Source organism: Microcebus murinus, chromosome 16 (assembly GCF_040939455.1).
Source record: "Microcebus murinus isolate Inina chromosome 16, M.murinus_Inina_mat1.0, whole genome shotgun sequence".
NCBI lineage: Eukaryota > Metazoa > Chordata > Mammalia > Primates > Cheirogaleidae > Microcebus > Microcebus murinus.
Window position 1 is genome coordinate 71833001 of NC_134119.1, and position 21515 is coordinate 71854515.

The window sequence follows — 21515 nt, forward strand, 5'->3', positions numbered from 1 at the left end:
TTGCCTAGGCAAGAGTGAGTGTTGTGGCGTCAGCCTAGCTCACAGCAACCTCAAACTTCTGGGCTCAAGCAATCCTTCTGCCTCAGCCTCCCAAGTAGCTGGGACTACAGGCACGTGCCACCATGCCTGGCTAATTTTTTCTATATATATTAGTTGGCCAATTAATTTCTTTCTATTTATGGTAGAGAAAGGGTCTCGCTCTTGCTCAGACTGGTTTCGATCTCCTGACCTCGAGCAATCCACTCCTGACCTCGAGCAATCCACTGGCCTCGGCCTCCAGAGTGCTAGGATTACAGGCGTGAGCCACCGCACCCGGCTCTGATAACTTTTTAATTTTGCATTTCCAGAATCAGACACTGCTCAGAAAACAAAATTTTCAAAGTGTCTCTGACCCCTAACCTATCTAATTCTATATCTGGGAAATGTCAATAATATAAAAATATTGTTTGCTTATTAGGAAAGGTAAGAAGATTGTGACTATTTGCCATGGACCTCATTGTCCGGAAATGTCCACATCTGTTGGGGGATGATTCTGGTGTTATGCCTTATACTAATCATTCACTATAACCTGTAATATATGTGTGCTGTCTGACGCAGCAATAGTCAGCATTTTCTTCAAACGCGGTTGCTGCCTCGTGACATGATAAGAGGCCTGAGTTTATGCACATAAGCAAATGTTGCCCAGCTCCCCCACGGTGAGCCCCAGTGGTGGGAGTCTGGAGGCCATAAAGATAAGAAGAACCTTTTCAAGGTCCAGCCCCATGTGATGGTTGGTAGTCAATGATGAGTAAGACTCCTCAAGGGAGGGGCAGCCTAAGACAGCACAACCGTGGGGGCGGGCCACTAGCTGGGAGAGAGCCACTGGCTGGCAGAGAGAACAAGAAGTTCTTCAGATGGCTGCATTGCTCTATGTTGCTTATCTCGGCCTTGGCTTTTGAGCTATGTCCGGCGCCTTAAGTAACCGTTTTAAAGTCTGAGATCATGGGACCATTGTTCCCTTTTGAAACAACTCCAGAATTAATGGTTATCACTGCTATGCTCAGATGTTCACGTACAAGGAACTAACCTTGGGTCTGGAGGGTATAAAAATAAAGCGACCAGTGCATTGAGCACTCAAGTCATGTACTGTCCGTGTGTGTCTGTGTCGTTATTTTATGTTCTGTGTCATCCCCCATCCTGTAATCGGGCCATATCACACATCCTCAAGGGGAAGGTAGCTCCCACCATCACAAAACAATGCTGTACCACATCACAACAAAGTATTTTCTCTCCTCCCCACACTGATATTGCTGGTTCCTAGAATAAATTAACTGCCACCATTCCATTTTCTCATCACCACCAGTGGTTTCTGCTTTTCTCCCAGGTAGAAGCTGTGCTAAAAGCCACAGAACAGAAACTGGGGCTTCTACAAAGGCAAGCCTCAGAGCCTACCTGGAAATGAATGAACCAGGTACTCCTAATTATGGATGATACATGAATATGGGTTTTCAAGCTCATATCACCTACTAGGGATCCTCAAACTTTTTAAACAGGAGGCCAGTTCACTGTCCCTCAGACCATTGGAGACTGTGCACTCTGGGCCCAGGACAAGTCCACTGCTAAGCAGGACAGGCAGCAGTGGCAAAAACACCCGGCGGACCAGATAAATGTCCTTGGCGGGTGGCATGTGGCCCGTGGGCCGTAGTTTGAGGATGACTGACCTAGACAAATGAAATGTCAGACTGAACTGAGAAATGCAGTTAGGATTGCCAGGATTATTTTGAGTCCCAAAACAGACAATGAGCTCATGAAAGTAGACTGCTGCTCCAATAGCCAGTGACATTATTAGGACTGAACAAATTGATGGAGGGATTCACATGGTGGTAATTTCTTCAGAATATGTATTTGGTATTATTTTTACTGTTTTACTCTTTGACAGCTTTGTGCTCTATATCCCACCCTCAGCATAGTAAAATATTCTTTAAATGCTTTTTTGTTCTCGTTGATCTCCCCTTCCCCCAGAATTCAGGATTAAATACTTTCCCCGAGCCTCTTCAATTATAACAGTAATGCAGTTATTTGTAGATGTTATGTAAGAATTGGCCCTCATTTTTATGAGGATATAGTTGGACAAATTAATTGAGCAATCGAGCCCATAAAGTTTCACATTTGAGAATAAATCCTACCATATGACAAGTCCACCATGAAGTAACAGGGTTGGACTTCTTCCTCTGTAGCATCATCACTCACTACACCTTGTCAGAGAACAGCCTGGGACCTGTTATGTGGCTTAGAGCTTTATGGTAAGGAAAGTCTCTCTCAGGAAGTCAGGAAATAGCAGATTTGGGGAGTTCAAGGAGAGGGGAATTTACTCAAACATCTAGGCAGAGCAGGCATACTGCATAAGTTAAATTTTTGTGTTGGGTTTCCCAGATTCAGTATTTAAAAAGCAAACCAGAGCAATAACAAAACCCTTTGTAGTGAATAAGGCTAGTGAAAGCACAGTCCTTGTCTCTGCTAAATCTCCAGACACTTCTGCATCACTGAAGAGTTCAAAGCACCCTAATAACAGCAGAGCTTACTTTCATCAGTAACTCCCATTGAGAAAGGCTAGAATCACACACTAAGAAACAGGATCATGCCACTGCTTTCTGTACATAACTATGCATCATATGTGACTCTGTTTTAAGAAGGATCTAACCATATTTCTGAAGTCACCCCACCAAAGAGAACTTGATTTCCTATGGTCTCCAGGATGTATCTTTGGTGTCTCATGATGCTTCGCTCTTCATCTGTCCAAACACAAGCCGTTTTCCACTCTCTCCTCCCACCTGCAGTATCATGTTGACTTCACTTCTTCCACCCACACCACTCCTCTGAATTCAGGTAACATACTGGATTGACTACCCACACAAAGCCTTAGAGCTCAGCCAGCACTGCACCCTGAAGAGATCAATGGTTGAATGCTCAGGTCCTTCCTTGGCAGTTTAAACCATGCTGTTCCTCCCTGAGACTTCCCCACCCCAGTAAATAGCCTCTCCATCATCTCAGGGGAATCCTGGGTATTATCCTCCATTCTGCTTTTTCTCAAAAGTCACACCTCATCTGTCAGCTCTGACCTGCAAACACATCTAGGATCCCACCAATTCACATCTCCTCCTCACCACTGTGGTTCAAGTTACAACTATCTTTCTATTTTAAAGTACAGCCTATTTTTAAATAAGATAAATTCAAAGCAGGCAACTCATTGAGTCTTTAGATGTATCCCCACGGGGTTTTTTATGTGTCCACCGCTGGGCAACTACAGAGACCCATCATATGTCTCCCACAGGTGACCACTACTCTGACCTTGATTACTGCAGACTGTTTGGCCCTAAACTCCATGTGAGCAGGACTGTACCATCTGTATAATTCAAGAATAGCTCTTGGGGTCGTTCACATGGCTAAACTGCACCAAACATTTAAAGAAGAATTAACATCAATTCCTCTCAAACTCTTCCAAAAATGAGGAGGGAACACTTCCTAATTTATTCTATGAGAACACCATTATCTTGATACCAAAGCCATATAAGCACACTACAAGAAAACTACAAACCAATACCTATTATGAATACTGATGCAAAAATCCCCAACAAGATACTAGCAAACTGAATTCAAAAGCATATAAAAATGATTAAACACCATGGCCAAGTAAGACTTATTCCTGGAATACAAGGATAGTTCAACATATGCAAATTTATCAGTGCAATACAACACAGTAACAGAAGAAAGAGGGAAAAACCCACATGATCATCTTAAATGATGGATAAAAAGTACTGGAAAAATTCAACATCTTTTGATGATTTAAAAAAACCCTTTAAAAACTAAAAATAGAAGGAAACTACCTCACCATAATAAAGGAAACATATGAATAACCCACAACTTACACCAAACTCAATGGTGAAAGACAAAGCTTTTCCTTTAAAACTGAAATCAAGGCTGGGCATGGTGGCTCACACCTGTAATCCTAGCACTCTGGGAAACTGAGGAAGGTGCATTGTTTGATCTCAGGAGCGCGAGACTAGCCTGAGCAAGAGTGAGACCCCTTCTCTACTAAAAGATAGAAAGAAATTAGCTGGACGACTAAAAATATACAGAAAAAATATTAGCCGGGCATGTTGACACATTCCTGTTGTCCCAGCTACTCAGGAGGCTGAAGCAGTAGGATTGTTTGAGGTTGCTGTGAGCTAGGTTGATGCCACAGCACTCTAGCCCAGGCAACAGAGTAAGATTCCGTCTCAAAAAAAAAAAAAAAAAGATTAGAAACAAGAGAAGACCAGGTGGTGGCTCACACCTGTAATCCTATCACTTTAGGAGGCCAAGGCGGGAGGATTACTTGAGCCCAGGACCAACCTGGGCAACAGTGAGGCACCATCACTACCAAAAAAAAAAAAAGTAGCTGGGTGTAGTGGCGTGGGCCTGTAGTCCCAGCTACTCAGGAAGTGGAGGCAGGAGGATCACTTGATCCCAGGAGTTTTAGGTTACAGTGAGCTGTGATGATGCCACTGCACTCTAGCCATGGCAACAGAGAGAGACTGTCTCAAAAAAAGAAAAAGAAAAACTGCATTTACAATAGAATTTTACCAAGGAGGGTAAAGAAAGACTTATACACTGAAAACTACAAAACATTGCTCCAAGAAATTAAAGAAGATACAAATAAACACAAAACATCACATATTCATGGATCGGAAGACATAACATTGTCAAGATGTCTCTGTAGAAAAAAATGGTTTTTCCTCTGCTCTCATACCACAACAATCAACACGGAAGAATTCTGTGACCTTTGCTCCCCAAAAAGTGTATAGGGATTTCTCCCCCCCCAACAACCAATCAATTCTGCAGCAATTTCTTCAGTGGACAGGAGCTGGTGTTCTCTAATTGAATTCAATTCTGACACTATCAGCCTGGAGATATTATCAGATGCCTGCCACTGGCTGAGGGCTCAGTCCTACATTACTGACCCTACTTCAGATGCTAATCCCAGGCCCCAGGTTGTTTTACCTGTGCTTCTGATTGACCAACTATAAATTAGGGTTCCCATGACCTCCTCCCTAGGTTCAATTAATTTGCTAATAGAACTCAGGGAAACACCTATGTACAAAGGATACAAATGAAGAGATGCATAGCACAAGGCATGCAGGAAGGGATGCAGAGCTTCTGTTACAGAATCCCAAATTTAGGCTCATGTACCCCATGCACAGCTAAAGCCAAATACTCGGACACTGGGGCTTGGAGAGAGAGAAAGTTTTATTCTATTTGGCCAAAGTGAGACTACAGGAGAGCAGTCTCTCAGATCTACTTTCTCAAAAATATGAAGTGAGGAGGTTTTAGGCATCAGAAGCTAATTTCCTCAAAGGCATTCATGCCTTCTGCAAAACAAACTCATAAAAGTTTGTGATCCTGGTGTTGTCTCCTACTGCTTGACAAAAAAAAACCCAGTAAACCAGCAGTTAATGATTACTGTGAGAACAAATGGTATCAGGCAAGAAGCAAGTGACTATCAGATATATGCAAATAAGAGTTTATTCAGAATTTACATTATGTCAGTCAATAAAAATGCTGGGGTACTAAAATCTCAAGGGGCCCAGCTACACTTCCACACCCTCTCTCAGCAGGCCACCCTCCAGAAACCTCCATATGTTTGGCTATCCAAAAGCTCTCTAAACCCTGTCCTTTTGGGTTTTTATGAAGGCTTCATTGTCTATTGGTGACCACCTTAACCTTCAGCCCCTCTCCCTACATAGAGGATGGGGAGTGGATTTTAAAGTCTCAACCTTCTAATCCAGCCTTAGTCTTTCAGTTGATCAGTCCCCAAAGTAATGCTAGGTAAGGGGGCTGCCAGACCTCAGTCAACTCATTGGCATACAAAAAGACACACAATACTTTGAAGATTCCAAGAATTTTAAGAGTTGTATGCCAGGAGATGGGGGAGGAAGACCACATATATACTTCACAATACTTTACAATATCATATGTTGTCAATACTATCCAAAGCAATTTACAGATTTAATATAATCCCTATGAAAATCCCAACAATATTTTTTGCAGAAATAGAAGAAACTCATCTTAAAGTTCATATGGAATCTCAAGGGACCTTGCATAGCCAAAACAATCTTGAAAAAGAACAAAGTTGGAAGTTTTCATTTCCTGATTTCAAAACCTCAAAAGCTGCAGTAACCAAAACAGTATGGTACTGACATAAAGACAGACCAAAAGAATAGAATAGGTGGCTCAAAATAAACCCTCACATATATGGTTAAATAATTTTCGACAAGATTGCCAAAGCCATTCAATGGCAAAGGACAGCCTTTTCAACAAATGGTGAAAACTGGATATCCACAGGCAGGCAAAATGAAGCTGGACCTTACCTTACACCACATATAAAAAATTTCACTCAAAGGCCAGGTGCGGTGGCTCACGCCTGTAATCCTAGCACTCTGGGAGGCTGAGGTGGGTGGATTGTTCTAGGTCAGGAGTTCGAAACAAGCCTGAGCAAGAGCGAGACCCCGTCTCTACTATAAATAGAAAGAAATTAATTGGCCAACTAATATATATAGAAAAAATTAGCCGGGCATGGTGGCACATGCCTGTAGTCCCAGCTACTCGGGTGGCTGAGGCAGCAGGATTGCTTGAGTCCAGGAGTTTGAGGTTGCTGTGAGCTAGGCTGACGCCACGGCACTCACTCTAGCTTGGGCAACAAAGCGAGACTCTGTCTCAAAAAATTTTTTTTCACTCAAAATAGATCAAGGATTTAAATGTAAAACATAAAACTATAAAGCTTTTAAGGAAAAAAAAACAGTAGAGAAAATCTCTGGTACCTAGGACTTAGACTTGACACCAAAAGCATGACCAATAAAAGAAAAAAATGATAACGTGAACGTCATCAAAATTAAAACTTTTGTTCCCCTGTTCAGAGAATTAAAAACACACTGGGAGACAATATTTGCAAATCACATACCTGACGAAGGACTTGTTATCTAGACTATGTAAAGAACTCTTAAAACTCAATATTTAAAAACCAAAAATTCCAATTAGAAAATGGGAAAAAGACACGCATAGTCATTTCACTGAAGAGGACATAACATGGCAAATAAGCACACGAAAAGATGCTGAACACCATCAATCATTAGGGAAATGCAAATTAAAACCACAATGAGATATCACTACATACTTATCAGGATGATTAAATTAAAATATAATGCTAACACTGAATGCTATTTAAGGATTTATAGAAACTTGATCACTCATACATTGGTGATGATGCGGAAAATGTCAGGCGCTGGGTCACGGCTGATTGCCGCCTCCCCGTAGTTCTGCATCTCTGGGGGCCAGTGCTGCCCGTGGCCAGTTAAAGGCACGCTGCTAGGGCCGGTCCCCACAGCACCCAGCCACCCCGGACACCCTCGCTGGAATGACCCAGGCCCTCTTGCCCGGGCCTGTTTCCGGCCACGCTGCTTGCGTGATCCTGATTGGGTAATTTCTGAATCCCACTGTTTTGGGTTGGATGTTAAGGCTTGTTGTTGATTGGATGTTAAACCCTGTTGCTGATTGGATGTTAAAGCCTGTTGCTGATTGGATGTTAAAGCTTGTAGTTGATTGGACGCTTCTTGAGCCCTACCAAGGGTATAAAAGCAGGGCAGAAGGGCAGGAAGGGAAGAACATTGGGAGAACATCTGAAGACATGAAGAGAGCTGTAACAGTAGGTGTGCTGAGTCTGCTGTAGAAGAATAAAGGCTGTTCTCCGACTCTTCGTGTGCCGCTCGGTTCTTTCCCCAGTCAAACGAATAAGAGCTGTAACAAGGGCTGTAACACTAGCTGTACACACTGCCACAACAGTGATAGGGATACAAAATGGTAAAGCCACTCTGGAAAATAATTTGAAAGTTTCTCATAAAACTAAAAATGAACCTACCATATGACTCAGCAATTGCACTCTTGGGCCTATATCCCAGAGAAATGAAGACTTATGAAGGGTCACAAAAAAACTTATACACTAATGTTACACTTTATTCATAATAGCCCCAAACTAGAAACTACCCTAATGTCTTTCAATGGGTGAATGCTTAAATCTTAGCACATCCATACCATGTGCATGGTTTGAACGTGTCCCCTCCAAAATTTATGTATTGGAAACTTAAATCCCTAATGCAACAGTGTTGGAAGGTGTGGCCTTTTGGGAGGTGTTTAGGTCATGAGTGAGTTCAGTTTCTTTCATCCTTCTGCCATGTGATGACACAGCAAGAAGGCCCTCACCAGACCAAAAGCTGGTGCCTTGATCTTGGACTACGGCCTCCAGCACTATGAGAAATAAATTTCTGATCTTTATAAATTACCCAATCTAAAGTATTCTGTTATACCAGCACAAAATGGACTAAGACACCATGGAATACTACTCACCAGTAAAAAAGAAGGAACTACTGATACATACAAAAACTTGGATAGTCTTCAAAGAAATTATGCTGTGTAAAAAAAAAAAACTCAATCTCAAAAGAATAAATATTGCATGACTCCATTTATATAACATACAACATTTGTTAACATAGTTACAGAGATGGAGTATAGATTGATGGCTGCCAGAGGTTAGAGATGGAGCAATAGGGAGTGGCAATGGCTACAAAGGAGCAGAACAAAGAATTCTCAGTAGTGAGGTATAGTCAAGTATCTTTTGTGCTGTGGCATCAGCCTAGCTCACAGCAACCTCAAACTCCTCGGCTCAAGCAATCCTTCTACCTCAGCCTCCTGAGTAGCTTGAACTACAGGCATATGCCACCATGCCCAGCTAATTTTTTCTATATATTTTTAGTTGTCTGGCTAATTTTTTCTATTTTTACTAGAGACAGGGTCTCACTCTTGCTCAGGCTGGTTTCAAACTCCTGACCTTGAGTGATCCTCCCGCCTTGGCCTCCCAGAGTGCTAGCAGTCAAGTATCTTAATTGTCATGACTACATGAAGCTACACATCATGAAATTGCATATAGCTACTACACACACAAATGAGTGCATATATAATTAGTGAAATCTGAATAAGCTTTATCTATAGGTTGTACCACTGTAAATTTCCTAATTTTGATACAAGGAATCACTCTATCATTTATGCAAAATTTTAACATTGGGAGAAGTTAGGTGGAAAGGCGCACAGTACCTTTTTGTACATTTCTTTGCATCCTCCTGTGACTATAATTATTTCAGAATAAAAAGTTTAAAAAGAAACGATGCAAGAGCCTTGATAAGACTTGCTTCAAAAATAATAGTATAATACTACTAGGGACAACTGGGAAAATGTGAAAAGGAGTGGGTTATCAGAGGATAACAGGAAATTATTGCTCATTTTCTTAGGTGTGACAATGGTATCATACAGTTATGCAAAAAAAGTCATTATTCCAAGAACATATGTCCTGAAATATTTAGGGGTGAAGTGTTTTACTTACTTTCAAATGGTCACAAACACATAAAGAAATATACATACATATTCACACATAAGTAAATACACAAATACATACACATGTAAACATATGTATACACATCATATGTATACACATATATACATAAATATAAAAACACATGGCCTTGTGAATATACATATGTATATACTCATATACATGTAATATGCACATAAATACACATATACCCAAAAATATATGTATGCATAATATACCCCACATATATACACATACACACAAATATATACAGTCACATATACAAATATAATATACATTATCAACACATAATATATAACTGCTATAATTACATGCATATAAAACAAATCTGATAAAACACTAATTGCTGAATCTAGGGTTAGGTCATAGGCATTCATTACACTCTTTTTTCTACTGTTCTGTCAGAGTATTTTAGAAACCTGTCAAAATAGAAAGTAGACAGGGGAAATATAAGTGCTTCTTAGAGAGGTACTCCAACAAGGATTAGCATTCATTAACACCTTGATGTGAATGACTTTATAACAGCTTTCTCAAAAGGTGTTCAAGAAATGGTTATTAGTGTTCTAGTGGGGAAGAATATGATGCTAACTGGGAGCTGTTTAAAAAATACCTTGGAGTTACCACCCTGGGAAAATGCAAAGCTCATAAAGTCCTTTCCAGGCAGTAGGTTTTGATGCAGGACAGAACACAAAGGCTATGGGTGTCAGCCTCTAAGAATTGGGGTTCAGGTAAGGCAAAGTCATTCAAACCACTCACAGATTCTTCTGGCCCTCTACCAGCTCCCAGTAGCTGGCAATGGTTCCAAGTTCAAAGCTATTTAATCTCTTTACTAGCTAAATATGATTCTCATAAAATGCAAGTAAATGAAAATAATTCTATTTTAGATTTAACAGGAGAGCTTGCTATTTAAATAAAATCTCAAATTCCATTTAAATATTTTACTATTGAAATCACTGAAAATTAATATAATGCATGGTCACTGTAGAAAATTTGTAAAACATAAATAAGTACAAAGAAAATAAAAATCATCTATAGTATCAATGTTAAGTTGGGTGCATTTACTTCTTATTTTCTTCCCAGAGAATCGTTTTGACAAAGGTGGAGTCAAACTATATATAACTTGAGTCCTTTTTTTTGTTTTCCCTGAGTTAACATTATATTATGGGTAGTTCCCACATCATTAACATGCATTTGTTGGCACATAAAAATGGCACAGCCTTTTTGGAGAACAATTCAGAAGTACTAGGTTAAAATAAAAATTTTAAATGCAAAGTAATGTGGTGGGTGAGCAGAGCCATACTGTTTACAATGACATAAATTAAAATTCAATGCTAACATCAGAGGACTTCACATTTAGTATGTGGTGTTTCATCAAAGTCTTGCTCCAGTTACATATGTATGTAGGTCATGATGTATCAAAAAAGTTTGAAAAACACCAGGCTATGGAATCACTTACAAGGATACACGTTCAAGATGACCCCTAAAGCACTGGTGGAAATGCTGAAAGCCCGAAAACTTCCATGTCCATTAGCAGGGAAGGCAAGACAAATTAAAATCATCACAAGGTAGAATACTATATAGCAATGAAAACTGTATGCACTAAAAGCTCCATCTAGTACAAGGTTGGTGAGAGAAGCAGGTTGCAAAGGTTCATATCACATCAAGCACACCAATTCCAAACACACACACACACAAACCACACTCCATATTGCTTGAGGCTGCAGATATTATAATGGGAAAAGCTCTAACAAAGGCCTGGGTACACTAGATAAATGAGTGCTGGATGCATCACACGCTCCTTCTATGATCTCAAGTTTCTGCAACAAGGGTTAGCTTCCTGTGGTCACATAGGGATGGCTCTTTTTCATTCATTCAGCAAACACTGGTATTGTGTGCCAGGCCCTGTTCTAGGCACTGATAATTCAGCAATGTATCAGACAGATGAAGACCCCACCTTGTAGAGTGAGGATTCTAATTGAGGAGACATAGGCAAAGAATGAAATGCAGAATGTGTCACTGTCACTCACTCACTCTTCAAACTCAGGAAGCACAGAAACATGGATGATCCAGGTCTGAGGTAGGTCTGATCCAGTATCTGAGTTAGGGCTGGTATCCCTGACTGTCCCAATCTCCACCCACTGCCCACAACTCTAAAACCAAGCAACTTCAGAGAATGAACTGCCCAAGGAAGAAGCCAGGGCTCTGATTTTCACTCTGATGCAAGCTCCTTACCACCTGCATCCCAGCAGCAAACAGTTGCTGGGCTAGCAGCCCAGTCCTGGGGATTGTAAAGATTCTGGCTGTCACTGGGTGAGGACAGGGTTTAAAGTAGAGGAGGGGCATGATCTGACAGGCTCCCAGTGTATCCTGGGGAAGGCAGGAAGCAGGAAGGTGCCTGTACCAAGGAGAAGGGTTATGATGAAGTCGTTGAATTCTGGAAATATAGCAGAGATAGAGGAATGGAATTTTGGACAGGGACTATGTGGGAGTTGGGGGAAAGAGAAACATCCAGGTGGGTATTGAGGACTGTGGGTGGAAGGAGTCACTATATACAAGAAACTAGAAGGATTGGGTTTGGGGGAAACCAGATGCTTGGATGAGGACCCTAAAGCCTAGGATTCCTGTCGCTGGGGGTCAGCTTCTGAGCAAGAGAGGTTTGTGGGGAGGAGTAACCCAGTCTACAAACGGGAGGGAGGCATGCAAACCACGTCAGTGGAGTCAGCACCCAGCAGGGAGGTGAGAAAGCCTGGTTAGTAGAGTTCACAGTCGGTGGGAAAGGGAAGGAATCATTCACACACCCCCACAGGCGTAGGGAGGGGACGTGGTCTTGGGGAGCAGAGCGGAGGAAAGAGGAGGCAGCAACAGTGTTGTGGCAGAAGTAGCACCAAAAGAGGGAAAAGCGTCCTCGGGGGCGGACGCAAGAAACGGAATAGGCAGTCCAAACTCAAACCCCGTGAAGAGGGAGAAGAGAGTGCAGGGGGACACAAGGCGATCCGCTCCCGCAGGGAAGGGAGGAGACCAGGCAGCCCGAGCCAAGAAAAGGGGAAAAGGAGGTGACCGGGCCCCGCACCCGGAGCGGGGACGGAGAGAGACGGATTCGCGAGTGTAGCTGAGAGGCTCGGCCCTGCCTGGGACCCCAAGCCAGCGCCCTCCGGAGCAAGGCCGCCACCCAGTGCCAGCTTTTCTCGATCCCCTGACGCCCGCCACACCCAGGCCTAAGCCTCGTCTCCGCGACTTCCGGGGATGTGAGAGGAACCAAGGTCTCACTGGCCGCCAGAGGGCGGACTCACCTCTCGCCGCAGCCGCAGCCTCCTCGTCGGCGCGCAGTTCCGGGCTCTGCGCACGCGCAGGCGCTGGGTTCCCGGATGTGGCTTTTCGGAAGACGCCGGACGTCGGGGACGTGGCCCGGGCGCCAGCGTCGCGGGCTGCGTGGCGGCCGCTGTGGCGGGTTTCCCCGGCAGTGGGAGGTGGGTGCTGCGTTTCCTCTCGCCCTGGTTTCCATCTTCCCTCCCTGCCGACAACAGAGAAAACGCCGGGAGCACACGTGAGCTGCCCGGAGAGCCGTTGCAGACGAGCACCGCCTGTCCTCCAGTTTGCTCGTTCCTCAGACGCCCCGAGCCCCGGGCCCGCACGGACGGGCGGGGTCCCCGGCGAACTCAAGCCCACGGAGTCGTGCTCTGTGGTTCTCTCGTGCCTAGCGCTTCCTCTTAGTGTCATCAGCTGCCCTGGTGGCCGTCGGTCCCTCTTCCTGTGGACGGCCATTTGGGCTGTTCGCGATTTGGAGTTGCTGCAGAGGAGCCTGCTGTGAACATCCAGCGTGTGTCTGCGGTGAGCCCGTGTTTGCAGGCCTGTCAGGTGAATAGCTAGGGCTTTAGCTGCCTGTTCCTGGGTGCAAATGTTCAGGCTAGGAGGCAAGACTAGTTCATGGACCACAGTGTAAATAAGAGTCCCAGTGGATCGCTCAAGGTCAGGAGTTCGAAACCAACCTGAGCGAGACTCCGTCTCTACTAAAAATAGAAACTAATTGACCAACTAAAATATATATAGAAAAAATTAGCCGGGCATGGTGGCGCATGCCTGTAGTCCTAGCTACTCGGGAGGCTGAGGCAGGAGGATCGTTTGAGCCCAGGAGTCTGTGAGCTAGGCTGACACCACTGGCACTCACTCTAGCCCGGGCAACAAAGCAAGACTCTGTCTCAATAAAAAAAAAAGTGCCAGTTCTGCATCCTTGTCAACACATGGTACTACTCATGTTTCTCGGAAAATAGGACTTACCCATAAAATAAACCCTAGCAGGATTTCTAAGCATTTGTCCAATAGAAGCCCCACCCCTAAAATAAGCCCTAGTGATGCCCGTGGCCACGCAGCGCATCTGCACAACCCATGCATTTCGTAGCAGAGCGGGGAAAGAACACCAGCAGCCCTTCTCATCTGCCCCATGAGAGCTACGGCTGGACATGAGAGATTGGGGCCAATGGTCCTAAAGGAAATAGAGTTGCAAGAAATTCAGGATGTAATTTGGGGTTTGGAGAGTTATGATGTTCCAGAAGAAGATGACTTAACTATATTTGAATAAATGTACATTGTTGTACCGTACTTAAAAAAATAACACATCCCCTAAAAATAAGCCCTAGGGTGTCTTCTTGAGGAAAAATAAGTATAAGACCCTATCTTATTTTCAGGGAAAGACGGTAGCTGTTGTCTTCATTGTAGCCATTAGGGTGGTGTGAAGTGTTATTTCATTGTGGTTTCTCTGGTGAATAATGAAATTGGACACATTTGCATGCATTTATTGGCCATTTAGATTTCCTCGTTCATGAGGGTGCCTGTTCAAGTCATTAGCCAACTTCTCTCTCAGCTTTTCCTTCTTATTGAGATGCTGAGTTCTTTACATATTCTGAAAACCAGAACTTTGTCAGATCTATGAGCCACAGTGGTCGTCTCCCACTCTGTCACTTGCCTTTTCACTTGCATAGTGAACACAAGTTCTTTTTTTTATGCTTTTGTCATTTTATCCTTTTTTTTGGGCCTCTAGATATGATGCCTTACATATCATGTTTATCAATCTTCCTTGATTTGGTTAAGAAATGTTTGCATATGCCAACATCACACACAAGTTCTGTATTTTCCTCTGGAAGCTTTATCATTTTGCCTTTCCCACTTAGGGCAGTAGTCCTCAGGAAATGATTTATGTACATGACAGGAGTCCTCAAACTATAACCTATGGGTCAAATCCAGTCCATGTCTGTTTATATATGGCCAAAGAGAAAAGAGTGTTTTTTACATTTTGGAATGGTTAAAAAATTTTTAAAGAATAATATTTCAAGACACATGAAAATGATATGAAATTCAAATTTTAGAGTCCATAAATAAAATTTTATTGGAACACAACCATTTGTGTTCAGATTTGTTTGCAGATTGTCTACAGTGGCTTTCATACTAGAATGGTTGTGTAGTTGAGTTGTAGCAGATTATACGGTGCACAGTCTAAAGTACTTATGTTTCCCTTTGTAGAAAAATTTGCTGACTCTTTGTATAATGTGCAGTATGACCACTGGATTTTAACTATTTTAAATGTCTGTAAAACCATGAGATTATCATTCCATACCCATTAGGATGGCTATAATTAAAAAAAGACAAAAAATAACTAGTGTCGGTAAGAATGTGGAGAAATCAAAATGCTCAAACAATGATGGTAGGAATATAAAATGATGCAGCTGCTTTGGATAAGTCTGACAGTTTCTCAAAAGGTTAACATAGAGTTACCATGTGACCTGGCAGTTCCACTCCTAGGTATCTACACAAGAGTACTGAAAACATGTATCCTGACAAAAAATTTGTACATAAATGTTCAGAGCAGCATTATTCAAAATTGCCAAAAGTGTAAACAACCCAAATGTCCATCACCTAATGAATGGATAAACAAAATACAACCATATGATGAAATATTCAGTCATACAAAGGATCAAAGTCCTCATCCATGCTACAACATGAATGAACCTTGAAATCAATCATTATGCTAAGTGCAAGAAACTAGTCACAAAGGACCACATGTTGTATGATTCCATTGATATATAATTTCTGGCATAGGCAAATCCATTGAGACAGAAAGATTAGTGGTTGCCAGGGGCTGGAGAAAGGAGAGAATGGGGAGTCACTATTAATGGATACAGGGTTTCTTTTGAGGGTGATGAAAACATTGTGGTATTAGAGAGTTGTGATTGTTGCACAACCTTGTAAAAATAATGAAAACCACTGAATGGTACCCTAAAAATTTTTTACTTAAAAATTAATGCATTTTACCAGAAATGACCACTGATTCTTTTGAATTCATTTGGTTACTCTAAGCCTAGACACGTCCATATACTTAAGTATTTGCTATTTTCTTCTAGGACTTGACTACTCTCAACCCATTATCTTTCAAGGTTTTAGGTGTTGCTCAGGTAAATGTGAAATTTTAATTGGGCAAAGGCAGTCTTGCTCTCCACATCTGTCTCTTCTCCAGTTGCTGTGCGTGAAGGAATTCCACCCATGGCCTTATTGCTTCTCCCTGGTATTTTTCACAGTGGAGGGGGTCTCCCCTCCCTAAATCCCACCCTCTGTCAGTCCATGACATGGCCCACCCTGGCTTCCCTCCTCCCTTCTCAACCATTTCTTCATCTGGCTGCCTAGTTTTCCTGTTTTTCCCATGTCTCTAGGTCTCCATCTTGGGTGCTCTTCTCTGCTCAGGTAATATGCTCCAAGGCCTACAAGGCCGTGTGTGCCTTCTCCCCATTCCATGTCCCCTCCCGCATCAGCACATGCTGCTCTCCGTGGGGCAGTCTTCTCTCACCACCCCTTGGTTAATCCCTCCTCCTCTTGAAGCCCTCTGTTCTTTTTGTTTCTTTTCCCTATTATGGTTCACACATTGCTGTTGTCATGATTGTTTGATAAATGTCCATCTTGCTTCACACAGCTCCATGTGAACACATCGTCTGTAGTGCTCACCGTTTGCTCCTATGGGACCAACCTGCTCAAATCTGAGATGCTCATCAAATGTTTGTTGATTGAATGAATGGAACTGGAAGACATTTTCCAAGACATCAATAATGATTGCTGGTGACAGGTGAGATTCCAGATAGTATTTTGGGGGTTCATGCTTTTCTTTACATTCCAAGTCGTCTTTTTCTTTTCTTTCTTTTTTTTCTAGAGAGAAAGGATCACTATAGAATTGAAAAACAAAGGTGTACACCAAAGGTACGGCTGCCCATTGTTCACTGTGCTGGTTCACTTTCATGTCACTCTTTTGCTTCAACAAGCACTGTGTGCTTGCTGCAGGATCCTAAGGGCTGGGGGTACAGCAGAAAACAGAACAAGGTATTTACATTCCATTGCGAGAGATACACAAGTACAGTGTGTTATTTTTCAGATAGCCGTCAACGCCTTAGGGAGAGACGGTGCGGGAAAGGGGGAAAGGAGTGTGCGTGTTGGGCAAGGGCAGTTGCAGTTTTAGATAGAGAGGTCAGAGAAGGCCACACTGAGAAGGATATGTGAGTAGTGATCTGTGGGAGGTGAGGGAAGGTATTGGGGGACAAAGATCCCCACAGAGAGAACAGCAATTGCACCGGCTGGGAGATGAGAACATGCCTGGTGGGTTTAGGAATAGTGGGGAGGCCACTGTGACTGGAACTGGAAGATGGGAAGAGATGGGGCCGGTGGGTGATGGGGCTATTTATTAAGACATTATTGCCATGCCAAAAAAAATTATGAATTAAGATAATGGTGGTAACCTGTCTTATGGTTGAAGATATTTGCTGCCTCTCCTCAAGGGAGGATTGTACACCCTTATCCTTGCCTCAGTGACTTCAGGCCTAGTTGTGCACTCGCTTTAGCAATCAAAGGTGAGTGAAAGTGTGGTGTCTTCTTGCTGAGCAGAAGCTTTTGGAGCCTCTGTGTGGATCCACCTATCCTCTTTCCATCTGCCATTAGGTCCACAATACCCAGGTAGAGGGGGACTGCCTGGGCCCTGGAGTGAAGGAAACATGGAGTAAAGTGAGCCAAGCTACAGTGGACATGTGACCCTGGGTGTTATGAGCCTTTGAGGTTTTCACTATCACTTGTTACTTCAGCTTAATTTAGCTTAAGCTAACTGATATAAGACACAACCAGAAAAACTGCCCTTTTAGAAAGTAAAATTACTTTTATAGCCTCTATACACCCATCAGAACTGAAGTGAAAAATAAAATCGATATGCCAAGTGCTGGTGAGGATGTGGAGTGACAAGGGGAACTCTCATTTGTTGTTGGTGGGAACAAAGGGGGGACAGTCACTTTGGAAAGGAGTTTTGCAGGTTCTCATCAAGTCAAACAGACTGACCATATGGCCTAGCAATTGTACTTTTGGGTATTTACCCAAGATAAATGAAAAGTTACCATCAGACAATATTGGACTTTATCAGAGACCTGTGCTTCTGGAGAAATCCCCCACCCTTTTGTGTTCTGAGAAACAGATAACCACACCATGGACCAGCCTACTCTCACTGCTGTCACCTATTCCGAGGTAAGATCTAGGTAGGGAGGGCCTTCACCATTCCTCATGTCTCCTGTAAGATTCACAGAAGACTGTTACCTGTATCTGCCTCAGTAACACGCTAGCCCTCCTTCCTTTCCTTTGAGATGTCCCGAATTAATAAATCCAGAGAAGCATGTGGATTAATAGAAACCTGGGCCATGCTAGCCATCCTTACATATATCCCCACCCTCCTAGTCTCTATATAGGATGGGAGAGCCCATCTGGAACTTCCACAGTTTGTGGGCTCTGGACTTGTTTTATGATGCTGAAAGGTGTCTTGCCATTGGCCAACCAAGGGGAGGGAATTAGGAAAAGAAGTAAGAGGCATTTCATCCTTTTCTGAGATTCCTCTTCACTAATGACCGCTCAATAGGATTTACTTTTCTAATCTAGTTCTGGAATTCACGCCTGTATGAATGCATGAAAGGCACCTTATTAGCAGGCCAGGTCTATGCTCAAAGAAGTCAGTAGTGACCAAGAAGGCTTTTTCTTTCTTTCTTTTTTTTTTTTAAAGCTAAGTTTATTAACTTGCTGGGCAAGGGAACTCATACTGAATTTGTCACTGACTGGGGAAGGTTAGAGTTTGAGAACTAGAAAGGGAAGTCTCTTAATTACCTATGGCTGCTATAACAAATTACCACAAACTTTGTGGCTTGAACTCAAACATCTATTCTCTTATAGCTTGTGGGGCGCGGTGTCAACGCCATTTACAAGTTGGCGCCTGTTTCCGGCTTTGCCTAGAGCAGCAAACAAGTTCAGCACATGCGCAATTGTCGGTTGCCCTGTGGCGCGAGAATGCAAACGAAGGGTCCTGCTATGGACTAATGCTTTGGTGGCTCGACAGCTGAGCGGCCTATCCCAGCTTAGGGGTTGTGCTTCTGGGGTTTATAGCAGCCTGCGCGCTGCCGGGCTGGGTCTTCCGCATCATGTAAGTCTAAAGGGAACCCCATTAAAGCGCTGTCAGAAGAACTCCGGTTGCCGCGTCTTCCTTGCTGGCGAGGCGGGCGCGACAATAGCTCTGGAGGCCTGAAGTCAGAAATCATTTTCCCTGGGCTAATAGTCAAGGTGTCAACAGGGTTGGTTCCTTCTGGAGGCTCTGTGGAGAATTTCTTTCCTCACCTTTCCCAGCTTCCCTGGCACATGGCCCCTTCCTCCATCTTCAAGGTGCAGCACTCCAGGTGGCTGCAGTGGCTCACACCTGTAATCCTAGCACTCTGGGAGGCCAAGGCTGGCGGATTGCTTGAGGTCAGGAGTTATAAACCAGCCTGAGCAACACCCTGTCTCTACCAAAAATAGAAAGAAATTAATTGACCAACTAAAAATACATATACAAAAAATTAGCCGGGCATGGTGACACATGCCTTGTAGTCCTAGCTACTTGGGAGGCTGAGGCAGAAGGATCGCTTGAGCCCAGGAGATTGAGGTTGCTGTGAGCTAGGCTGATGCCAGGACACTCACTCTAGCCTGGGCAACAAAGCCTGTCTCAAAAAAAAAAAAAAAAAGTGTAGCACTCCCATCTCTGTTTCCGTCGTGGTCACCTCTCCTTCTCTGACTCAACCCCTGCCTCCATCTCACAAGGACCCTGTGATTACACTTTGGGCCCACCCTGACAATCCAGGATAATCTCATCTCAAAATCCCTAACTTGATCACATCTTCAAAGTTCCATTGCCATGCAAACTCACCTTCGAGGGTTCCAGAGATTTTAGGATGTAGACCTACTTGGGAGATCATCATCGGCCTACCACAGGATGGTCGTGTTAATGAAGGACTATAGCCCGGCCTGTGGGAGGACGGGGAGGGTCTGGGTCTGAACATGAATGGCTAAAACTAGCTGCACTAGCCATGAGGCAGTAGGGCCTATAAGGGGTGATGTGCCATGTCTCTGCTACCCCTCAGTCTTTCATAGCTTTGGGTGTCAGACCTGATGTGGATGAAGCCCAGAATCCAGTTTTGGTGTCTCCAAAGCAAGGGCTGCTGCAAATGGAGAGTTTTCCTTTTGCCCCAAAGGAGCTGATTTTCTAATTTGTATGAAGTGAGGCGTGGGCTGGTGGTGATCCTGCCAGAACCTTACCAAGGAGCCAGCTGCAAGAATACAAGGCACATCAGAGAAGGATCATCTTTAGTTTTCTCTTGTAACTGTAGAAAATTACCACAAATCTGCTGGGTGCAGTGGCCTGCACCTGTAGTCCCAGATACTCAGGAAGCTAAGGCAGGAGGATCACCTGATCCCAGGAATCCAGGACCAGGCTGGGCAACATAGTGAGACCCCATCTCAAAAAAAAAAGAAAAAAAATTACCACAAATTAATAGCAGCTTAAAATAGCACAGATTTATTATCTCACAGTTCTGTAGATCAGAAGTCCAGGTGGGTTTTGCTGAAATCAAAGTGTTAGTGGGCCTGGGCTCTTACCTGGAGGCTCTGGGAGAGAATCCAATTCTAGGCCCATTCAGATTGTTGGCAAATCCAATGTGATTGTAGCACTAAAGTCCCCATTTCTTGCCATTTGTCAATTAGCTGTCAGCTTCTAGACACTACCCACATTTGCTAGCTTGTGGTCCCTCCAGCTTTAAAACCAGCAACAGTGAGTTGAGTCCTTCCCATATTTCCCAAATTTCCTTCCCAAATTTCCCTACCTTCTCCTTCCTCAACATCTGACTCCAGCCAAAGTTCTCTGTTTTTAAGGGCTCTGTGTGAGATGGGGCCCAGTCCGGCAATCCAGAATAACATCCTGTCTGTCCCATGTCCCACTCACACCACACTCCCAATTGCCAGGCGACCATGGAATCCATCTGGAACTCACCCCCAGTCCACATCTCACAGCTTTTTTGATCAGAATTTCCATTGTCTGTAACTGGATTACAGTGGTCCCTCCCCCCCTTATCCACAATTGTTACCCACGGTCAAACTTGGTCTGAAAATATTAAATGGAAAATCCAGAAATAAACAATCCATGAGTTTTAAATTGTGTGCCATTTGGAGTAGCATGCTGAAATCTCATGCTGCCCCTCTCCACCCCAGGATGTGAGTCATCCATGCTGTATGTGCCACCAGCCCATTAGTCTAGAAGCCATCTTGGTCATCTGATTGACTGTCATAGTATCGCAGTGCTTGTGTTCAAGTTACCCTTTTCTTCTTTCTTTCCCTTTTCTCCTCTCTGTCTCTGTGTGTGTCTCTCTCTTTTTGAGACAGAGTCTCTCTCTGTCACCCTGGCTAGAGTGCAGTGGCATGATCTTAGCTCAGAGCAACCTCAAACTCGTGGGCTCAAGCAATCCTGCTGCCTCAGCCTCCTGAGTATCTGGGACTACAGGTATGCACCACCACAAGTGGTTAATTTGTAGAGGTGGGGTCTTGCTCTTGTTTAGGCTGGTCTTGAACTCCAGGAATCCTCCCACCTCAGCCTCCCAGAATGCTAGGATAACAGGCATGAGCCACTACATGCAGCCAAGTAACCCTTATTTTATAAATTGATGTATAAAGTAAACTTTTATCATAGGTATGTATGTATAAG

At 43.5% G+C, this 21515-nt stretch overlaps 1 protein-coding gene and 1 long non-coding RNA gene across 9 annotated transcripts in view; one reads left to right on the plus strand and one right to left on the minus strand.

The window, feature by feature from the left end:
* The window catches only part of ZSCAN18 (zinc finger and SCAN domain containing 18), a 45449-nt gene extending 32233 nt beyond the window's left edge, over nt 1-13216 (minus strand). For 4 of the 5 annotated variants that reach the window (XM_075993319.1, XM_075993318.1, XM_075993317.1 and 1 more), the window contains exon 1: nt 12745-12956. In XM_075993319.1, the coding sequence (XP_075849434.1) occupies nt 12745-12956 (212 nt within the window). Of the gene's footprint in view, nt 1-12744 lie in introns of all 5 variants that reach the window. The other variant, XM_020283237.2, reaches the window with a different exon arrangement.
* Nucleotides 13193-18973, plus strand: LOC105867742 (uncharacterized). 4 transcript variants are annotated; one of them, XR_012912506.1, is made up of 4 exons: nt 13194-13282; nt 15847-15897; nt 16410-16559; nt 16644-18973. It is a non-coding gene; the product is annotated as an uncharacterized LOC105867742 (long non-coding RNA). The 4 variants fall into 4 exon arrangements; XR_012912504.1 differs by having other exon boundaries at nt 13223-13309; XR_012912507.1 differs by lacking the exon at nt 15847-15897 and having other exon boundaries at nt 13193-13282.
* Nucleotides 18974-21515: the final 2542 nt, after the last annotated feature.